Here is a 17,069-nt window from a genome sequence, read left to right as displayed (position 1 = left end):
TCTTAACCACTTCTCTTTTCTGCCATTTATGTAACAAGAAAAAGCAAAAGCCCAGAACAAGACTCCACAGGTCTTCCAGGCATGTTGCTTTGTATATAAACGCACAGAAAAAAAATTGGCAGGTTCCACGCCAAAGGGGCCAAAGTACTTAACCTTTGGTGGTGTTCAAAATGGCCTTGGATCCCACTCTTTCTAAACAAGACTTGCATTCATGCAATATTTTTATTAAATACACACAACATTGAAATTTTAAAACAGAGAGGCAAGTCCACATCCCAGCCCATGAGATGCTTGTGGCGGCTTCCAAAAAGGAGCCATTGACTAAGAGCCCAGAATTTCCCAGGAAGTTGCCCCCACCACCTCCCCCCGCCCCCACCAATAAACAGGCTGTCACAGATGCAAGTGTTCGTTTTTTAAAGGTTTATTACTTCAATAGTGAATTATTTTTAAAAGATGATAAAACTAATATCTCTTCCAGTAGAAAAGAGGCAGAGGCTTGCCCCTGAGACCAGAAGCCTCAGGTGGATGAGACTCCCACCCGACTGGACACCAGGCTTTCGGGGCCCAGGCCTACTCCACCTCTGCCCCAGCACCTAAAAGATGAGGGCCCTTGTTGGGGGGCAGCTCGGGGCAGAGCCTCCTGCCACCCCAGCCAAGGAGTGGCTGGCTCAGTATACAGGATGATGTCAGTTGAGCTTGGAGGAAAGGGGCCCTAGACACCCAAATCCACTGCCTGTGTAGGGTTCAGGGAGATCCAAGTCCTGTGGGGGGTGAAGAGACAGAGCAGGTACATGCGGCATCTGACCCTCATGCTGGTTTTGGAGGCCTGTGTGAACAGGCTGTGCCCCCAGTCCAGATGGGCACAGAGAGGCCAAAGCTCTGCATCCAGGCGGGGCACTGAGCCCACAGCAGCCCTGCCCACCTGGCTCTGGCACAGAAAGTCTGCACTCCCAGGCTGGGTTTCAGGACAGTGGCCGGCCCCTCGGAGTAAAAGCCCTGTCCTACTGGGTAAGCCACCAAGCGGAGGCTGCAGTGTTTCAACAATGATGGACAGGGCAACTGGGAGAAGTAGTCTAATGGCTGAACAGGCTCACCCAAGGGAGAGGACCCAATGCCCACAGCAACTGTGGGTGACTTGGAGAGAAGGTTCCAGAACAGTCCTTGTGGATGAGCTTCTCCTGGAGTCCCCTCAGCAGCTGCTCCATCCCTGAGTGTATCTGCACACACCTGTGCACACATGTGCATACATGTGTTGGGGGGGTGCAGTGTGCAGCCGTGTGTGGGGGGCAACTGGGAGGTTCAGGCTTTGGGACTGGTGGGCTGTCCGCGGAGAGATTCCTGAAGAAGTGGGGTGAAGGGGCTGGGGAGCCGGTCTGGCTGAGCGGCTGGGCTGGGCTGGCTCTTGGTCTCTTCCGGACCCTGTGGAGAAAGGGGGAGCTGGATCACCACACCCAGTCACCAAGCCCCACCCACAGCCCCAGCCCCGCCCTGGTCTCTCCACCCACGTCCTCCAACAGCACAGAAAGCCCCCTTCAGCCCCCTATCACCAGCACCCGTCTATCAAGCTCAAGATGAGAAAAGCTGGAGTGATCTACAGACTCCCGCACTGCTGTTCCAAAGGGTGTGCTCAGCTCACCAAGCAGCGTCTTGCCCTGCCCTCACCCCATTTTAGAGATGGGGAAACAGAGCCAAAGCGGCTTGCCTAACACAGTGAGATGGGCAGAGCAAGGAGTCCAGGGCTCACATGCAATATTGTCCACACAGAAAAACTGGCAACAACTTAAATGCCCAGCAATAGAATGCATTTGTAAAATATAGTCACAAGATGATAACCTAGGCAGCTGTCACAAACAGACAATTGAGAAGGGGACAACCAGTCCCAGTGATCCACATACTGTATGCTACCACTGAAATAAGGTGAACAGGACAAAATAGTAACCATTAGTGTTGGTAATTAATGTGAAAAATGTTAACAATTAATGCTACTGAGGCTGGGGCAGGGGGAACTCAGATGGTGTAATTTATCTAGTTTCACATTAAAAAAATTTCTCAACTTAAAAACAATTTAAAGATAGCAATGATGGTAAGAATGTGGGGAACTCTTCGTCCCCTAAGCCCTCTGACACCTTCCCAGAAGGACAGAGAGGTCTTCTTGCCCAGCGGCTGCGGTTGGAAAGCCCCAAGTGCTCCTGCCCACTGTGCCTTGTTCATAAGCACCACGGCCTGCTTTACCACCTGGTGGGGAAAACCAACCTTCCTCCCCCTCTGGACAAGACAAAGGGGTGAGGGGGTTCCTGGCTCCTCTCCCTCTGGAACAGATCCCAGGCTTAAGGCATATTCAAGCTGCTGCCAAGGGGGGGAGCATGTGAGCACCCACACACACCCTTCCCGGGACACACACCACCCCACAGGGGCAGCATGGGACAACCCGGGGTGGCCAGAATCTCAACAAAGTGGGCCCAAAGAGCCGCGACCTGAGGAAGCCTCACTCAAAAGTAAAAAGGGGAAACTATTTCCCCAAAGACAACACTTGTTACAAACTCTCAAGGAACCAGAACATGAAGCCAATTGCTCTTCCTCTTGTTCCCTTCTGCTTCTATTTGACTGAGTAATGAAGACTCAGAATGGGAGACAAATTAATGAAAAGGATCAGGAGGAACATTTCCGTGAAGGGCTACCCTATACAGTTGTCCAGGTTGTTCACTGCACCAGGCCACCTAGCCAAAGGGGCTACAAATGGGTGGTGTATGTTGTTTGCCAAGCCCTCTGCCCTAGCGCTGGCTGTGTCTGCACAGAGGGGCTGTCTTTTTCTTATTCACATAAAAATACCCTCCTGGGCTGCTGCAGGCCCTATTTCCTGCCTTCTCCCAAGCAAGGTAGTCCCTCAGACCATCCCCACGTCAAGATGCAGGGACCCAGGCCAAGACTCCGCACTGGCTACAGGCTGCCCTGCATGGATTCCAGGTCTCCAGGACCACTGGCTACTTCCCAGGTGCCTGCCCCCAAACCAAAACCTACAGGACGCTACAGGACTGCATTCCCCAAGAACACATGACTGGGGGAGGGGTGTCACCTGGGGTGGAGGCTGAGCTGCCTTCCAATTTCTCCTTAAGTCAGAAAATTCCCTAACTTGAAAATTGGATTCTGTTGGCAAAATAAAAAGGAGCCCCCGTTTTGTTTTATGTTTGGGGGGAGGGTGGCACGACATGCTGGCTGTGCCCAGGGAGGTGCAGCCGTGGGGCTCTGGCCTCATACCTACCAGCCCCACCTGTGCTAAATCGAATAACCCCTTTCTCTGCGCCTGAGGAGTGTACCCCCGCACCCCAAGAATACTTAACAAGTTTCTACACAAGGGGATCGTGGCTGGAAGGGGGCATGGGTGACAATGGGGCCAAACTGTACCTGACAAAACATCCCAAGGGAATTCTTGGGAGAGAGGAAGGAAAGGGGGACACGTCTCCAGCTAGGATGCCCTGCCCCCAAGCCCAGGGACCAAATCCTCAGGAGGTCACCCCCTTAATGCTCATCCCCAACGTGATGGGGCCCTGCCCTCTTATTCCCAGATCACAGGAGGAGCCCCCCAGAGCCTGGCAGGGGAGAAAATTGTCCCTCTCTTCCACCTCCTCGTCCTCGAAGGGCTGGCAGCACCTGCCAGCACATACACGCTGGTGGTCACCGCTGTGCATTTTCTATTTCATTGCCTCCTCCTGGCAGTCAATTGGAGTGAACTGCAGGCAACAGGCTGGCCCCAAAGAGCTGGGCTGTTGTCTTACTGGGACTCTGCAGCTCAAGCCCCAGTAGGCCCAGCCCCAGAAGCTCGGGGGCGTGGGCAGCACAGTTTTTAGAAACCAAATAAACAGCTATTCTCAGAGGCTCAAGGGTAGAGCCATTCATCCCTGCCTATCCTCACACTGTAGGGCCTGCAGCTCTGCCTGGCACACCCCCTGGCAGGACTCTCCCTCCTGAGAGCTGGGTACTAGTGGGACAAGGCCCAGGGGGGCTCCCAACACACTCATCACTTTTCTGGCAGGTAGGTTGTCAGAAAACCTCAGGGAGTCATTAAATTTCAGTTTCAGGGAACAGCGAATAGGTTTTCAGTGTAACCACGTCCAGAGAACTGCATGGGACACACTGTTTACCTAAAATTCACATTTAACTGGGCATCCTTTGGTTGTTGTTTCTTCATTGTTTTGGGTATTGGATTGTTTTTGCTCAACCCAGCAGCCCTCCGCTCAGGCCGGGTCCTGGATATATAGCCAGCCTACATCCAGTCTCTAACATGACCTTGCAAATAAAATACCAGCCCACGGAACACTAGTCACCCTGCATTTCCACCCGGCCTGGGATCAAAGAAATGGTCATTCACTCGGAATCTAAGAAAGGCAGTTCCTCCAAAAGCAAAATATACAAATATGTATTTTCAGTCTGTAGACACTCCAGGTGAAGTTTAGGTTGAAGAAATGTGTCAGATCCAAAGTGTTTCAAGCAGCCAGAGTTCTACTCACTACCGGAGGAGAGGCAGAGAGGATGAGGCATTACCTGGTACCCACCTACAGTCTTGCTTCTTGTAGAACTGTCCCCTTGGGAGCTGATGTCATCAAGGATTCAGAATAGGCCTGCATGGCCTCCTTATCCTGTGAGCCCTTTTTACTACTACTCCAAAATAAATAGCATTTCTCCTAGAAGATAACCAAGCTAATTTATAGTTGACGTTGCAGCTAAACACAAAAGGTTTTACACAGTTCTTTGATTTTCAAGAAGCAAAGGGTAGGGTACAGAATTCCAGATTCCAACAACTGTTAACGATTGGAGGTGGCTGAGATTTGGGAAGTAGCGTTGCCCTTCATCAAAGACCAGTATCTTCCAGGAAACATGCTTGGTCGGATAGACAAGCCAAGCTGAAAAGGGTTTGTCCTCCTGAAAGTTTAGGCTGTGGATAGGAATCCAGGTGGGGAGATGGGCCGCAGTGTGGATTAGCCAAGAATCAGCGGGTTGAACAGATGGCGATTTAAATCAATCAGAGACAAAGATTTTTATGTTACAAGGATTTTGATTTGTTTCTAAAGAATGACTTGAGAAGAAAAACTTTTCTGAAGAGAAATTAAAATACACTGAGATTGTCAGCATGCGATCTTTTTGTTTTTTTCAACCAGGACAAACAGATAGAAACATGTAAGGCCTAACCCCAACTAAGGCAAAAAATATGTAACGGGATAAATTTCAATTATTTGGCCTCCAGTGAAACCTGCAAGGAGTGGGGCCTCAACTGCGTCGCCAAGAGAAATGATGGCGTTCTCGTTGGGTTTGGGGGCCGGACACAGATCTGGGGGGTGAGGCAGGGAAGGGGCCCAAGCTACCATTTCACTTGGTGTCGTCACTCTCCTCCCTGTCCCCCTTCTGATGGACGATTAGGAGAGAGACAGATGGGACAGAAGGTGGAGGCTGCCGTGGCCTCCTCTCCTGGTCCAGGCCCTCAACAGCTAGTCCCCTGGGCACCCTGCATGTGACTGTGTGTCCTCACTAGTGGAAACCTGCCCAAGTGGCATCCACGGGCTGGGGACTTTGGCTTCTGGTCCCCTCTGCCCTCCCACCATAATTGAAGTCTAAAAACTGTAGGGAGTTCCCATCTGCTCACTGGAGTGACAGCCCTGCTCTGCCTGGCTGTCGCTGGGACAGTGACAGAGGATGGGGAACCCAACAGTCGCATTACACCCAACGTCTGTCAGGGGCTCGAACTCCAGATGCGGCGATGGGTGAGAGCTGGCACCCTCACACCAGAGCAAACCTTTCCCCCACAGGAGGGGGATTTGGAAGGGCCATCAGGAAAGGGTCTGAAAGCCCAGGTGAAGAGCCTGGGGAGGTTTATTATTGTGCCAGCAAGCAAGCAAGTGTGCAGGTGACCCCGAGAAAGAGAGAGCTGTTTCCAAAGCTAAAGAAAGAAAGGTATTGTGGGTGGCCCAGGGGCAGCGTGGGGGCTGGGCAGCACCTCCACCAAGGCCCAGCCTGTGGCTCCAGGACAAGGTGGGGCCACCAAGGTGGCTTTCTGGTTTCTACCGCCAAAATGACCTCTCAAGACTCCCTGCCATTGAGCAGTGTCCCTTCCCCACCATGTAGCTGCTCACCCATCATTGCCACCGCCCCTGGAGCCCATGGTCACAGGCCTTGGCATTGTACGACCGCAGTAACTGCTTATCTTGCCCACTGCTATCCAGACCTCATGTCATTTCTCCATCCCCGAAACGGTGCACAGTGCCTTGAAAAGGACGCTGCTCACCAAAGGGGTGTCATTAATGCCACGAATGAATGAATGAATGAATGACACCAAGTCAAGAAGGGGTATGTGTTGTTGCCCCCTTGTCTTCCTGCCTCTAGAGGGCGGATGCCTCAGAGCCCTCTCCATCTATGCTCCCTCCCTGAAATAACGTGTACCCTCCCTGGTCCTCCCTGGTCACCTTCACTCACTTGGGTCTCCTCACTGGTCCTCCTGCTTCCGCCCCTCCTGCTTCCGCCCCTCCCGCCCAAGACCCTACTCACTATATAGCAGCTGACCCTGAAAAGCCCCCACTAGCTTCCTGTCACCCCTGGAATCAGTTCCAAGCTGCTGGCCCTGTGTTACAGGGCCCAGCGTGACCTGTCCCTGCCCCCTCAGACTCTATGAACCACTCCTACCCCCACCTCACTCCCTTCCAGCCACCCTGGCTCTGCCGGATCTCTTCCAGAACGCCTCCAACATCCCTGCCTCAGGGCCTTTCCACTGGCCATCCCTTCAAGTGGGACACTCTTTCCAAGACTCTGTGCGGAGTGCCTCCTTAGCATTCACAGCTAAGCCTAAATTCTACCCTAAAGAGAAACCTTTCCTGACACTCTCTCTATAGCTGTCACCACCCTGGACGCTGTGCTGTCCAGTCCCCATGAGTGGCTGTTGAGCCTTTGAAATGGAGTGAGTCCAAATCAAAACCCATTGTATGTGTAAAATACATACTGGATTTCAAAGACTTAACATGAAACCAAACAAAATATTAATGCCTGTGTTTTATATCGATTACATGTTGAAACGGTAGTATTTGGGATAGAGTCAAGTTAAATAAAATATGGTTAAAATTAATTTTTTGACTCAATGTGGCTATTAGAAAATTTACATTTAAAATCACACACGGCTCACAGTGCATTTCTATTGGGCAGCAGTGCTCTAGCCTATCATCTTTATCATCAGGAAAATTATCTTTTGTTTACTTACTTGGTTTTCATCTGTCTCCCCGACTGGAAAGCCAGCCCCCCACAGCCCTCCCACCCCGGGAGCAGGAACTGCATCTGTCTCGTTCACTGCTATGTGCCCTGCACCTAACAGAGCCTGGTACCCAGAAGGTGCTGACTTGATGAGCAAACCATTCAAGTACCAGGTCTCATAACCCAAAATCCACCAGCAGCCCCTCCAGGGGAGCGTCCCCAGGCCTCCCAGAGCAGGCAGAGAAGTGGTAATGCAGGAGATGCAAGGACCCAGTGACAGCTCCCCGGCTCCAGGCAGAGACCCAGGCTGAGGGCGTCCTCAGGCACGGCAGAAGGGACAGCTAGGAGCGCTTTGCCCCAGCAGGCAAGCAATGGGCCGCTCGGCCCAGGCCATGCTCCGGCCACCACCTACTTGGCTCCGGATTTGGTAGACGACGGGGATGAACAGCAGGACACAGCCCAGGGCAAGGAGGACATACTGGGCGTAGTGTAGCACCTTGGGCATCAACACCAGCTGGATATAGAACGTGTGAAGGGGCTCACCCTCCATGGCCCCTCTCTGGGAAGGGAGAACAACAAACAAATGGGCCGGGGCCACACACAGATGTTACCCCACACCACATCCCTCTTCCCACCCCCTTTCCTCATCTCAAGTCCACTGGCCAAAGCGTTGTATGGAGTCTGCAGGAGGCCTCCATTTCTTCCAGGACCACGCAAGGACACTACATTTCCCAGATTCCCTTGCAGTTGGGCAGGGCCATGTGATCAAATTCTGGCCAATGGGATGTGGGCACAGTGATGTTATGACTGCCACACCTGGCCTGTGAAAACCTTCCATGTGATTCTCTCCATCGCTTTTCCCAACCACTGAACGGGGATGAATTCTGAGGGACTCAAGGACGGCAAGACCACAAACCGACCCCGAATGGCTGGGTGGAGCAGAGCTCCGCCTCCCACCAGCCCACATCAGACTGTGATGCGAGCTTGACATTCGGAGGCTGCCTGTTCTAGCCCCGAGCTCACCCTGATTGAAAACAAGCTAGGGGCCGGCCCGGTGGCTCAGGCGGTTGGAGCTCCGTGCTCCTAACTCCGCAGGCTGCCGGTTCGATTCCCACATGGGCCAGTGCCAGATGGCTCAGTTGGTTGGAGCGCGTACTCTCAAACACAAGGTTGCCAGTTCGACTCCCGCAAGGGATGGTGGGCTGTGCCCCCTGCAACTGGCAATGGCAACTGGACCTGGAGCTGAGCTGCGCCCTCCACAACTAAGACTGAAAGGACAACAACTTGACTTGGGAAAGTCCCGGAAGTACACACTGTTCCCCAATAAAGTTCTGTTCCCCTTCCCCAATAAAATCTTAAAAAAAAAAAAAAAAAAGGAAAAGAAAGAAAACAAGCTAGGCCAGAAGGAACCCTGAAAAGCGAGGGAACAGAAAGTACAAGTGAAAAGCTGACACCCTGAAAACCAACTTCCCTTGTCTCAGTAGTCAAGCACATTCAAAAAATCAGTACCCCGGGCTGGGGCTTTCTAGTTTCAGGCCGTTTCTGTCTTCTCCATCTCAAGTGACCCTTTCGACTCAGAGGGGTAATTGACAAAGTGCTTGCAGAGTGTGAAGTTTCTGGTAGACTGCTCTGGGTCACACAGTCCAGCTCCCCTGGTCCCCCACCCCGCCCCCCTCCACTACAAGGCCCCTGCCTCAAATGCCCACTCTGGCTCCTCACTGGGGTCCCAGACGCCACGCCCAAGGGTGCCCAGTGCAGGTAAAGTGAGGTGACCTTACCTCCTCAAACCACAGCAGCGGCAGGACCACCGGCTCAATATGCGCAGTTTGTCTGGAAATAAGCGAGACAAAGCCGGTGAGAAGTTTCGTCAGGGTGTTTTCCAGCAGGCAGCTTTGGACACGTGGTCGGAAGCTCCAGAGTCAGGAGCGACTCGATTGGTGTGGGCTTGAGGAATGGCTGCGTCCTGGCAGGGAACTGCCTGACAGATCGGACAAGACCTTTTCAATGAAACAGAACCCCACTTTTATTCAGGATGGCAATGCACCCGGCCAACAAACAGTGTGGCTTATGCTGACCGCCTGCTTTCCTTCAGAAACTCTGGGATTCGGGTGCCAGGCAGAGGTAACCAGCCACCCAAAAACACCCTGGGCGCTGAGTCTCTAATGGGCTTCCCTGCTAGACAACACTTCGCACGTGTTGTCACAGCTCATTGCTAGGGAATTAAGGACACCCTGTGTGACTCTCCTGGGAGAAGACTCTGGAAGACAGAGCCTAGTTCCCCCAGAATTCCTTTGCTGGTTTTGCTTTGAATCCTTTCACTGGAATAAATCACAGCTGTGACTCTGACCACATGCTCAGTCCTGCAAGCCTGAGGGTGGTCTTGGGGACCCAGACACAGCCACTTACTAGCTCACCATGTAACCTCAGGCATCTCCTTACCCTCTCTGTGCCTCCTCTGTAAAATGAGGCTTAAAACAGAATTCCTCGCAGGGCTCTAAGGGAGGACTGAGCAACACGAGCAAAGTACCAAGGAAAATGCCCAGCATGTATAAAGTGCCCCACGTTTATCATCATCTGTTGCTGTTGTTGTTGTTAACCGCCACAAACAGTGGACAAATGGTCTGTAGCTTTCCCATCCTTGGGTCTGCTATACAAGGCACAGCCGTACAGTGGAGAGATGGAACTCATTCAGGGGACGGGGACCAGACTTGGCACAAAAGGCCAAATCCTCGATTGCAACTCTCAAAAACTTGTCTGGGGCTGGCCCAGTGGCTCAGGTGGTTAGAGCTCCGTGCTCCTAACTCCGAAAGCTGCCGGTTCGATTCCCACATGGGCCAGTGGGCTCTCAACCACAAGGTTGCCAGTTCAACTCCTTGAGTCCCACAAGGGATGGTGGGCTCCGCCCCCTGCAACTAGCAACAGCAACTGGACCTGGAGCTGAGCTGCGCCCTCCACAACTAAGACTGAAAGGACAACAACTTGACTTCGAAAAAAGGCCTGGAAGTACACACTGTTCCCCAATAAAGTCCTGTTCCCCTTCCCCAATAAAATCTTTAAAGAAAAACAACCTGTCAGGCGCCCATTAAGCAGAGCAACTGTGCACTGCGGCGGGTTCACACAGCACCACCTACAGAGGAGACAGACACAGAGCCGCTGTGGAAATACAACAGAAGGGCCGTTCGCTGCGGCCTCTTTTATCTGCGCTTGTGAGAACTGATGTAAATTTAATGCAAACAGCATTTTATCTCAGGATAAAGATCTCGTGAGCAAACAACACAAAAGTTCCCAGACAAGGCACACCTGACCAGCTCTGCTTCTGGACGGTGCGTGTCCAGACCTTTCCCACAGCCATTCCTCGTCGGCCCTCCAGAGGGCAACAGGCACTGTGCTTAAGACCAGCTTCCCTGAGACCAGCTCCAGCTGGCAGAGGCCATCAGGCAGCTCTGTGGCCCCATTCTCAACAGACAGGGACACTGAAGCCCAGGGAGGTCAGGGTAGCAGCCTGACACCCCCAACTGGCAGAATCCAGCAATCAAGCTGATGGCTTGAGCAGTCTTTATCGAGAATCTAAATCAGCTCTCCCAACAGGTGAAACTGAGTGAGCTCGTGTTAAACCCAAGACTTTGAAAAATGCATTTGAAAATGCGAAGGATGGGGCCACATAGGCCCCTCCCTCCGGTGCTGGGTGGGGACTGGCCTATGGCCCCAGTCCCCAGCCAGCCCGGCTGCTCTGAGTCACCTGTCCGCCCCAGGGTATGAGTTAGCAGACCGGGCGCCATGTGCCCTGGGCCCCAGAGCTCCAGCCTGGGCGCAGACACCTGCGGAGTGTGGTGCCACTCCACCGCCCATACATCCCTCAAGCACAAATCCTCCGAGCGGCCTCCACGTGTGGAAAGGAAAAGGCAGGTGGGAGTGAAGATGAGGTTGCACTTTTGACCCCCTGTCACTCGGACAAAGCGTTCTTCCTTCCAGCTGACAGGCGTTTCACAAAGTGGAACAGATGCCCACATCCCTGCTGCCCAGATCTTTCTAGGCGAACTGTTTTGTTAATGAAATGATGTCAAATATGCCGAGAAGTACAGCCATTGACATAAGGACGAATCTGTGTACTCCCTCACCCAGCTCTGTCAAAACGTCATGTTGTAACAAGACTTGGAGAGGATATGAAGGTGGACCCCTCCTTCCCTGTTGATGGGAATGCAAATGGGGCAGTTGCTGTGGGAAACAGTCTGGCGGTTCCTCAAACGGTTAAACACACAGTGACCACATGACCCAGCAATCCCACTCCTGGGTAGACCGAAGAGAAATGAGAGTGTATGTCCACAGAGAAATTTATACATGAATATTCTTAATAGCATTATTCACAATGCAAAGTCGAAACAACCCAAATGTCCATCAACTAATAAACAAAACATGGTCTGTCCATACCAGCGAATATTATATAGTCTACATAAAGGATGAAACACTGACACACGCTACAACATGGAAGAATCTTGAAAACATGGTGCTGAGTGAAAGAACCCAGTCCCAATAGGACCAGATATTGTATGATTCCACTTACAGGAAATGTCCGGAATAGGCAAATCCACAGAGACAGGAAGTAGATTAGGGGTTGCCTGGGGCTGAGGGAAACGGGGAATGACTGCTAATGGGGACAGGGCTTCTTTTGGGGGTTGATGGAAACGTTCTAAAATTGATCGTGGCCAGCGTCGCACAGCTCTGTGAAGATGCTATAATCACTGAATTGTACATTTTTAAAGGGTAAGTTTTATATGTGTGAATTAAACCTTGATAAAGCTGTTACTCAAAAAAAAAACAAAACAAGAAAATTCGTGCTTAAAAAATTCCTCCTGTAGAGTGAATCGTCACAGTTCAGAAAGCTGTCTGGTAAGTTTCTATTTTCAAACACTTGGTTTTGCCAGGACTTAATTTCTGCCATTCTGTTGAGTGGGAAACAGCTTGGATGGAAGATTCTGGCTAAACTGGGGGACAAATGTTAAGAGAGAAAAAGAGGATTCTGGGGCAGGATGTCCAGATGTGGTTATGCCCCAGAGCTAGGATGCCCCCATTAAGGAAACAATCGCAGGGACCAGATACCATACCCGGTAGGGCCATCTCCCTCCCCCAGACCCCAACCCCTGGGTGGTAGCTGGAGTCCTGAGTCCCTGTTCTCTGAACAGCACGGCAGCCCCGCTCCCAGGCCCCACTCACCCGATGCCTTTGATGGACTTGATGTAGAGACTCAGCTGCAGTTTCACAGAGCAGTTCATGGGGATTCCCGTGAGCTGTGACAACACACACAGTGAGGCGGGGGGCGCAGGGACCCCTGCAAACTCCTGTCTCCCTTGTCCCGCTCAAGAGGGTGGGCATTCCAGCTCAGCTGTCCATGCACTGGGGTCTCCTCCACTCGCTCTAAACCCTAAACAGCAAACACGTGCTTCCCAAACGGCTCTTTCATCCATGACCTCGAAGGGCCCTGTCTGGAGACTAAGCCTCTTTCTGGATGGAAAAATCCTAATCCTTTTACGACGATGCTTCCCCAAGCGGAATGACATTTTTCAGTCATCACCCCTTCCCTCCACCCCCCAAATTAAACAAAACAGATGTGCACGTTTTGACAGTCTCTTCTCAATTCACTCCCAACATTTTCTGATCATCTCCAACCTAATGACATTTTCCCCTTGTTTATTTTTATGCTTGCCTTCTTTTTAGGGAGAATTTGTAAATTTCCAATTTGAGGTAATGACAGAAAGCTTCCTTTGTGTAGAATCTACTTTTATTTAATGAGACAATTTTTAAAAATAGTAAGTAAATAACAGAAGTGACACACATCTAGGACCAAAATCGGGAAGGTTCTGGAATGAAGTCAGGAAACTGCAGTAGAAAGGAAGCCAGGTTTGAGTTGAGGGGACCACCACCTTGCTTTTCAGCTCTGACTCGTTTCCTCATCTGTTAAATGGAGATATCCCACCCACCTCACAGGATTTCTGCAAAGGAAGAATAAGGTCTGCAAGCTAGCCACACTCAGCCATAAATGTCTATTATTATCACACGCCAGTGGGAAAGCCCAGCAGTCTGACCACCTCCAGGGCGCCCACGGCACAGAGCAGAGGGTCAAAGGCTGTGCTCCACAAACTCAAGGACCTGGTGGGCTGGGCGGGAGATCACCTGTGTGCAGAAAGGAGCCAACAGCTGGCCGAGGATGCCCTCCTTACTGCGGGGGCTGGCGAGGCTGGCCCCTGGCTGGCATCAGGGAACCTGCATTTCGAGAAAGTTACCTCCGTCCCTAGTCAGAGGGCCTCACTGTGCCTACACTGTGTGTACACAGTGTGGTTTATGCTGACCACCAGCTGTCCTTCGGGGACTCTGGGATTTGGGGGGCAGGCAGAGGGTGCCGACATGACCTGCCCCCGATAAACACCCTGGGCACAGAGTCTCTAAGGAGCTTCCCTGCTAGATGACACTTCACACATGTTAACACAACTCCGTTTCTAGGGAAATAAGCACGTCCTATGTAACTCCCCTTGGAATCTGGGCCTGGTCCCCCCAGATGTCACCCCGGCAGCCTTTTTCTGCCGCTGTCTGTGCTTTGTGTCCTTTCGCTGGAACACACCTGGACCGTGAGCATGACCACATGCTGAATCCTGCCCATCCTCCTGGCAAATCATCCAACCTGGGGGTAAGCTTGGGGACCGCGACACAACCTGCCAGCCCCTTCCACTCTCTAGAACAGACTCGACATCCTGTGCTCTCCACTTGGGCCCCTTTCTCCCCTCCTAGGCTCGGTCCTCCAGCTGCTGTCAGGACACCTCTCCACAGACAAAGGCCCGCCTGCTCCCTGTGCAGAAACACAGACCCAGGATCCCACTGCTGTCACCACATCTTGCCCGGGATTCAGGAGCAGAAAAGTAGCCACCACAGAAACAGCTTCCGCAGGTGTTCTGTTCTAACAGCCAGCAAAGACTCCACAGAGTGCTCAAAAACAACAATAAGAAAATGAAAGGCCACTTCCTCTCTCTGCCTGCCTCGCTGACCTGAAACTAGAGGATGAGGAGAAACCAGCTGTGTGGCTGCTGCAAAACAGCTGTGTGCACCTTTCTGGACAACCAGACATAACTGCCTATTTCTCACTATGGGGGGTAGAGGGATGGGAAACTCACACATTGAAATGAAAGTCACCCGTGGGAACAGAGAAGAGATCACGCTGTCGCTGGAACTCCCCAGAAGGCAGCCGAGAGACAGAGGCAGTAAGATAAATGAACAAAGAGAGAAGGTGCACACCATCTGCTGGCTTTATTATAAAAACCTTTTAAAACCTGGTTAAAAATTTAAAACAGTATGGAAAAGCCTTAGCATTTCTAACAATAAAGAATGAATTTAATAGAGGACACATAGTATATTAATGGGACTTAATACCAACATAATTAATGTGAACTATATAATAATACAGGACGTAATGCTGTGGGCATTAGGAGGCTTGGTGTCAGAACACCTGTATTTGAATTCAGCTTTATCCCTTACTTTCTCTCCATCATTTATCAAACCCACATTTACTGAGATACTAGTACCTCTCTGCTAACTGCTAGAATTCTAGCAATTAACAAGACGGAACAGACCCTTCCCTTGGGGAGCAAACAATCCTAGTTACTAGTTGTGTCACTTAAGCTTTGTGGACTACACAAAGCTGTACGATGGGAGCGCCTGGGCCCACCTCCCAGGTCCCCGTGCAAATTCAGTGGGTTAACGCATGGGAAAGTACCTCGCTAGTACCTGGAACATAATGAGACTCAAGAAACATTTGCTGAATGTAAGGTGTGTGCAGACTTCATTAGCCTAGGTTTTCAGTCAAAGAGAGAGAGAAGGTGAGTGCTGGGGGCTGGCAGTTCGAGTCAGTGGCTAGGAAAGCCTGAGGAGTATGAAGAGAAATGGTGTGGAACAGCACCAACCAGACAGAAGAGCTTCAAAAAGGCCTGTGGGGAAGATGAGTGTCCACTCAGGAAACCCATAGAACGTTTTAATCAATGGTAAACATGACATGGGCACATTTTACAGAGAAGAGGCAACTAGCTACGGACACACCCCTGGGAGGGCCACTGTGCAGGTCTGATACCCTCCTCGTCCCTCATGGTCACACAGACTTGTCACATGGGACAAATTCCTCGGAACCCAATTTACCTGCAAGATACTCGATACCAAAAGATCTTTATGGTATGTTGGCACAGCCAGAAGACTGCCTCTGGCTAATTTGCAGGCTGATAATTCCTAATTAATTTACTGTCTTATGGTCCTTTTATAGAGATAATTTCCTTATAAAGAGACAATAAAGTCCCTGAACTATGGAGTCAAAGTGCAAAGTAGGGACCTTTGATGGCTTGATAGTCTAGAAGCTATCACTGCCAAAGAAAGCCAGGCTTCCCGTCACTCCCCACAATAGCTTGGTGCCTGGGGGAGAGTAGGGGCCAATCAGAAATCCCCGTCCCCCACTGTCTGCACCAATCAGAAATCCCTGCTCTCCACAGTATGACAAGCAGGGTCTTACCGGGTGGATGTCCAGGAACAAGGAATGTTCTGTTTCGTTGGGGTGGAGGCCAAGCACTGCCTCTGCCAGGACAGGGTCGGCGTTGTAGAAGTGAGGATGGGAGAGAAACAAGGGTGCATCTAGAAGGCAGAAGGTGGAGAGGGGGGTGTCAGACAAGGAGAATGCGTTGGTACGTCCAGAGGCTTCGTGCCAGGCCCTGAGCCAGACGCAGGGATGCGCCGACGATGAAACACAACCACTGCCTGCAGAGCACCCCGTGACGATGACAAGACGCAAAGAACAATAACTAGAAGAGAGCATTCCTTCATTCAGTCCGTAAATGCTGACCAAGCACCCAAAAGGTGCCGGGCATGGGAAGGAAACAAGGGACAAGCTCTGTGCCAGAGGAAGGGTAACGCTGGAGCTGCTGATTCTGGCAGGAGAGGTCAGAGGAGGGAAAGGAAAAGATGGACAACAGAAGTCAGGCCGAAGTCAGGGCACAGCATTCCAGGTGGAAGGGATGGCAGAGCAAATGCAGGAGGTGGGGAAGTGCAAATGGAGTAGACGGTGTGTGTGTGTGTGGAGGGGAGTCATGGGAGTTGAGGATAGAAAGGTAAGTGGAGGCCAGATTTGAACTTGAGTGGGGGGAGGGGCATCTCGATTGCCAAGCCAAGCAGCCTGGGCTGTCCTCTGCAGGCAACACAGCGACGATCAGAGAGACTCAGGTGTGTACACCTGTGGGCAGGTCTCCCTAACGTCCACAGGAGGGGAGCAGACACGCCTGCTTTGCTTCTCTCCCAGCAGCCAGTCTGCAGGACGGACACCGGCTTGCATGAACAGGGACTGATGGGAGCCCCGAGTGAGAAATTCACACCCAGAAACGTGAGGTCAAACCTCTCCATTAACTGAGCAAGCAAGGCAAACACGAGCTCACCCTCGAGTGCTCAGGGCAACGTACGACAGGCCTGGTGGACAATGAGTTCACGAAGAAAAAGAATGAGCCTCTCAAAATTTTACCAGGACCCGGAACAGGCAAATCACAGACAGCACGCAGACTGGTGGTGGCCAGGAGCTGGGGAAGGGGAGAGAGGCGTGACTGCTAATGGATCTAGGGTCTCCTTTCAGGGTGGTGACAATGTTCTGGAACTAGACAGAGGTAGTGGCAACACAACATGATGAATGTACTAAATGTCACTGAGCTGTACGCTTGGTTAATTTTATGTTACGTGAACTTCACCTCAGTAAGAAAAAAGAATGAGAAAACCAATGACATTCACGAGGTCTTCTTCCCTAAAACCAACGGCTCATCTGCTGCTAGACCAGC

The 17,069-nt window shown here is 51.5% G+C and overlaps 1 protein-coding gene across 4 annotated transcripts in view; it reads right to left on the bottom strand.

Moving 5' to 3' along the window:
• Positions 1 to 405: 405 nt before the first annotated feature.
• SCARB1 (scavenger receptor class B member 1) overlaps positions 406 to 17,069 on the bottom strand; it is a 63,586-nt gene continuing 46,922 nt past the window's right edge. For 2 of the 4 annotated variants that reach the window (XM_081037228.1, XM_081037231.1), the window contains exons 8-13: positions 15,767 to 15,885; positions 12,439 to 12,512; positions 9,006 to 9,057; positions 7,640 to 7,786; positions 4,551 to 4,679; positions 406 to 1,419 (exon numbers count right to left, since the gene is read on the bottom strand). In XM_081037228.1, coding sequence (XP_080893354.1) covers positions 4,551 to 4,679; positions 7,640 to 7,786; positions 9,006 to 9,057; positions 12,439 to 12,512; positions 15,767 to 15,885 — 521 coding nt within the window. In that variant the 3' untranslated portion in view covers positions 406 to 1,419. The remainder of the gene's footprint in view (positions 1,420 to 4,550; positions 4,680 to 7,639; positions 7,787 to 9,005; positions 9,058 to 12,438; positions 12,513 to 15,766; positions 15,886 to 17,069) is intronic. The other 2 variants (XM_081037229.1, XM_081037230.1) reach the window with 2 other exon arrangements.

Source organism: Rhinolophus hipposideros (assembly GCF_964194185.1).
Source record: "Rhinolophus hipposideros genome assembly, chromosome: 24".
Classification (NCBI taxonomy): domain Eukaryota; kingdom Metazoa; phylum Chordata; class Mammalia; order Chiroptera; family Rhinolophidae; genus Rhinolophus; species Rhinolophus hipposideros.
The sequence above is the reverse complement of the archived record's forward strand: the minus strand, read 5'-3'. Positions and strand labels throughout refer to the sequence as shown.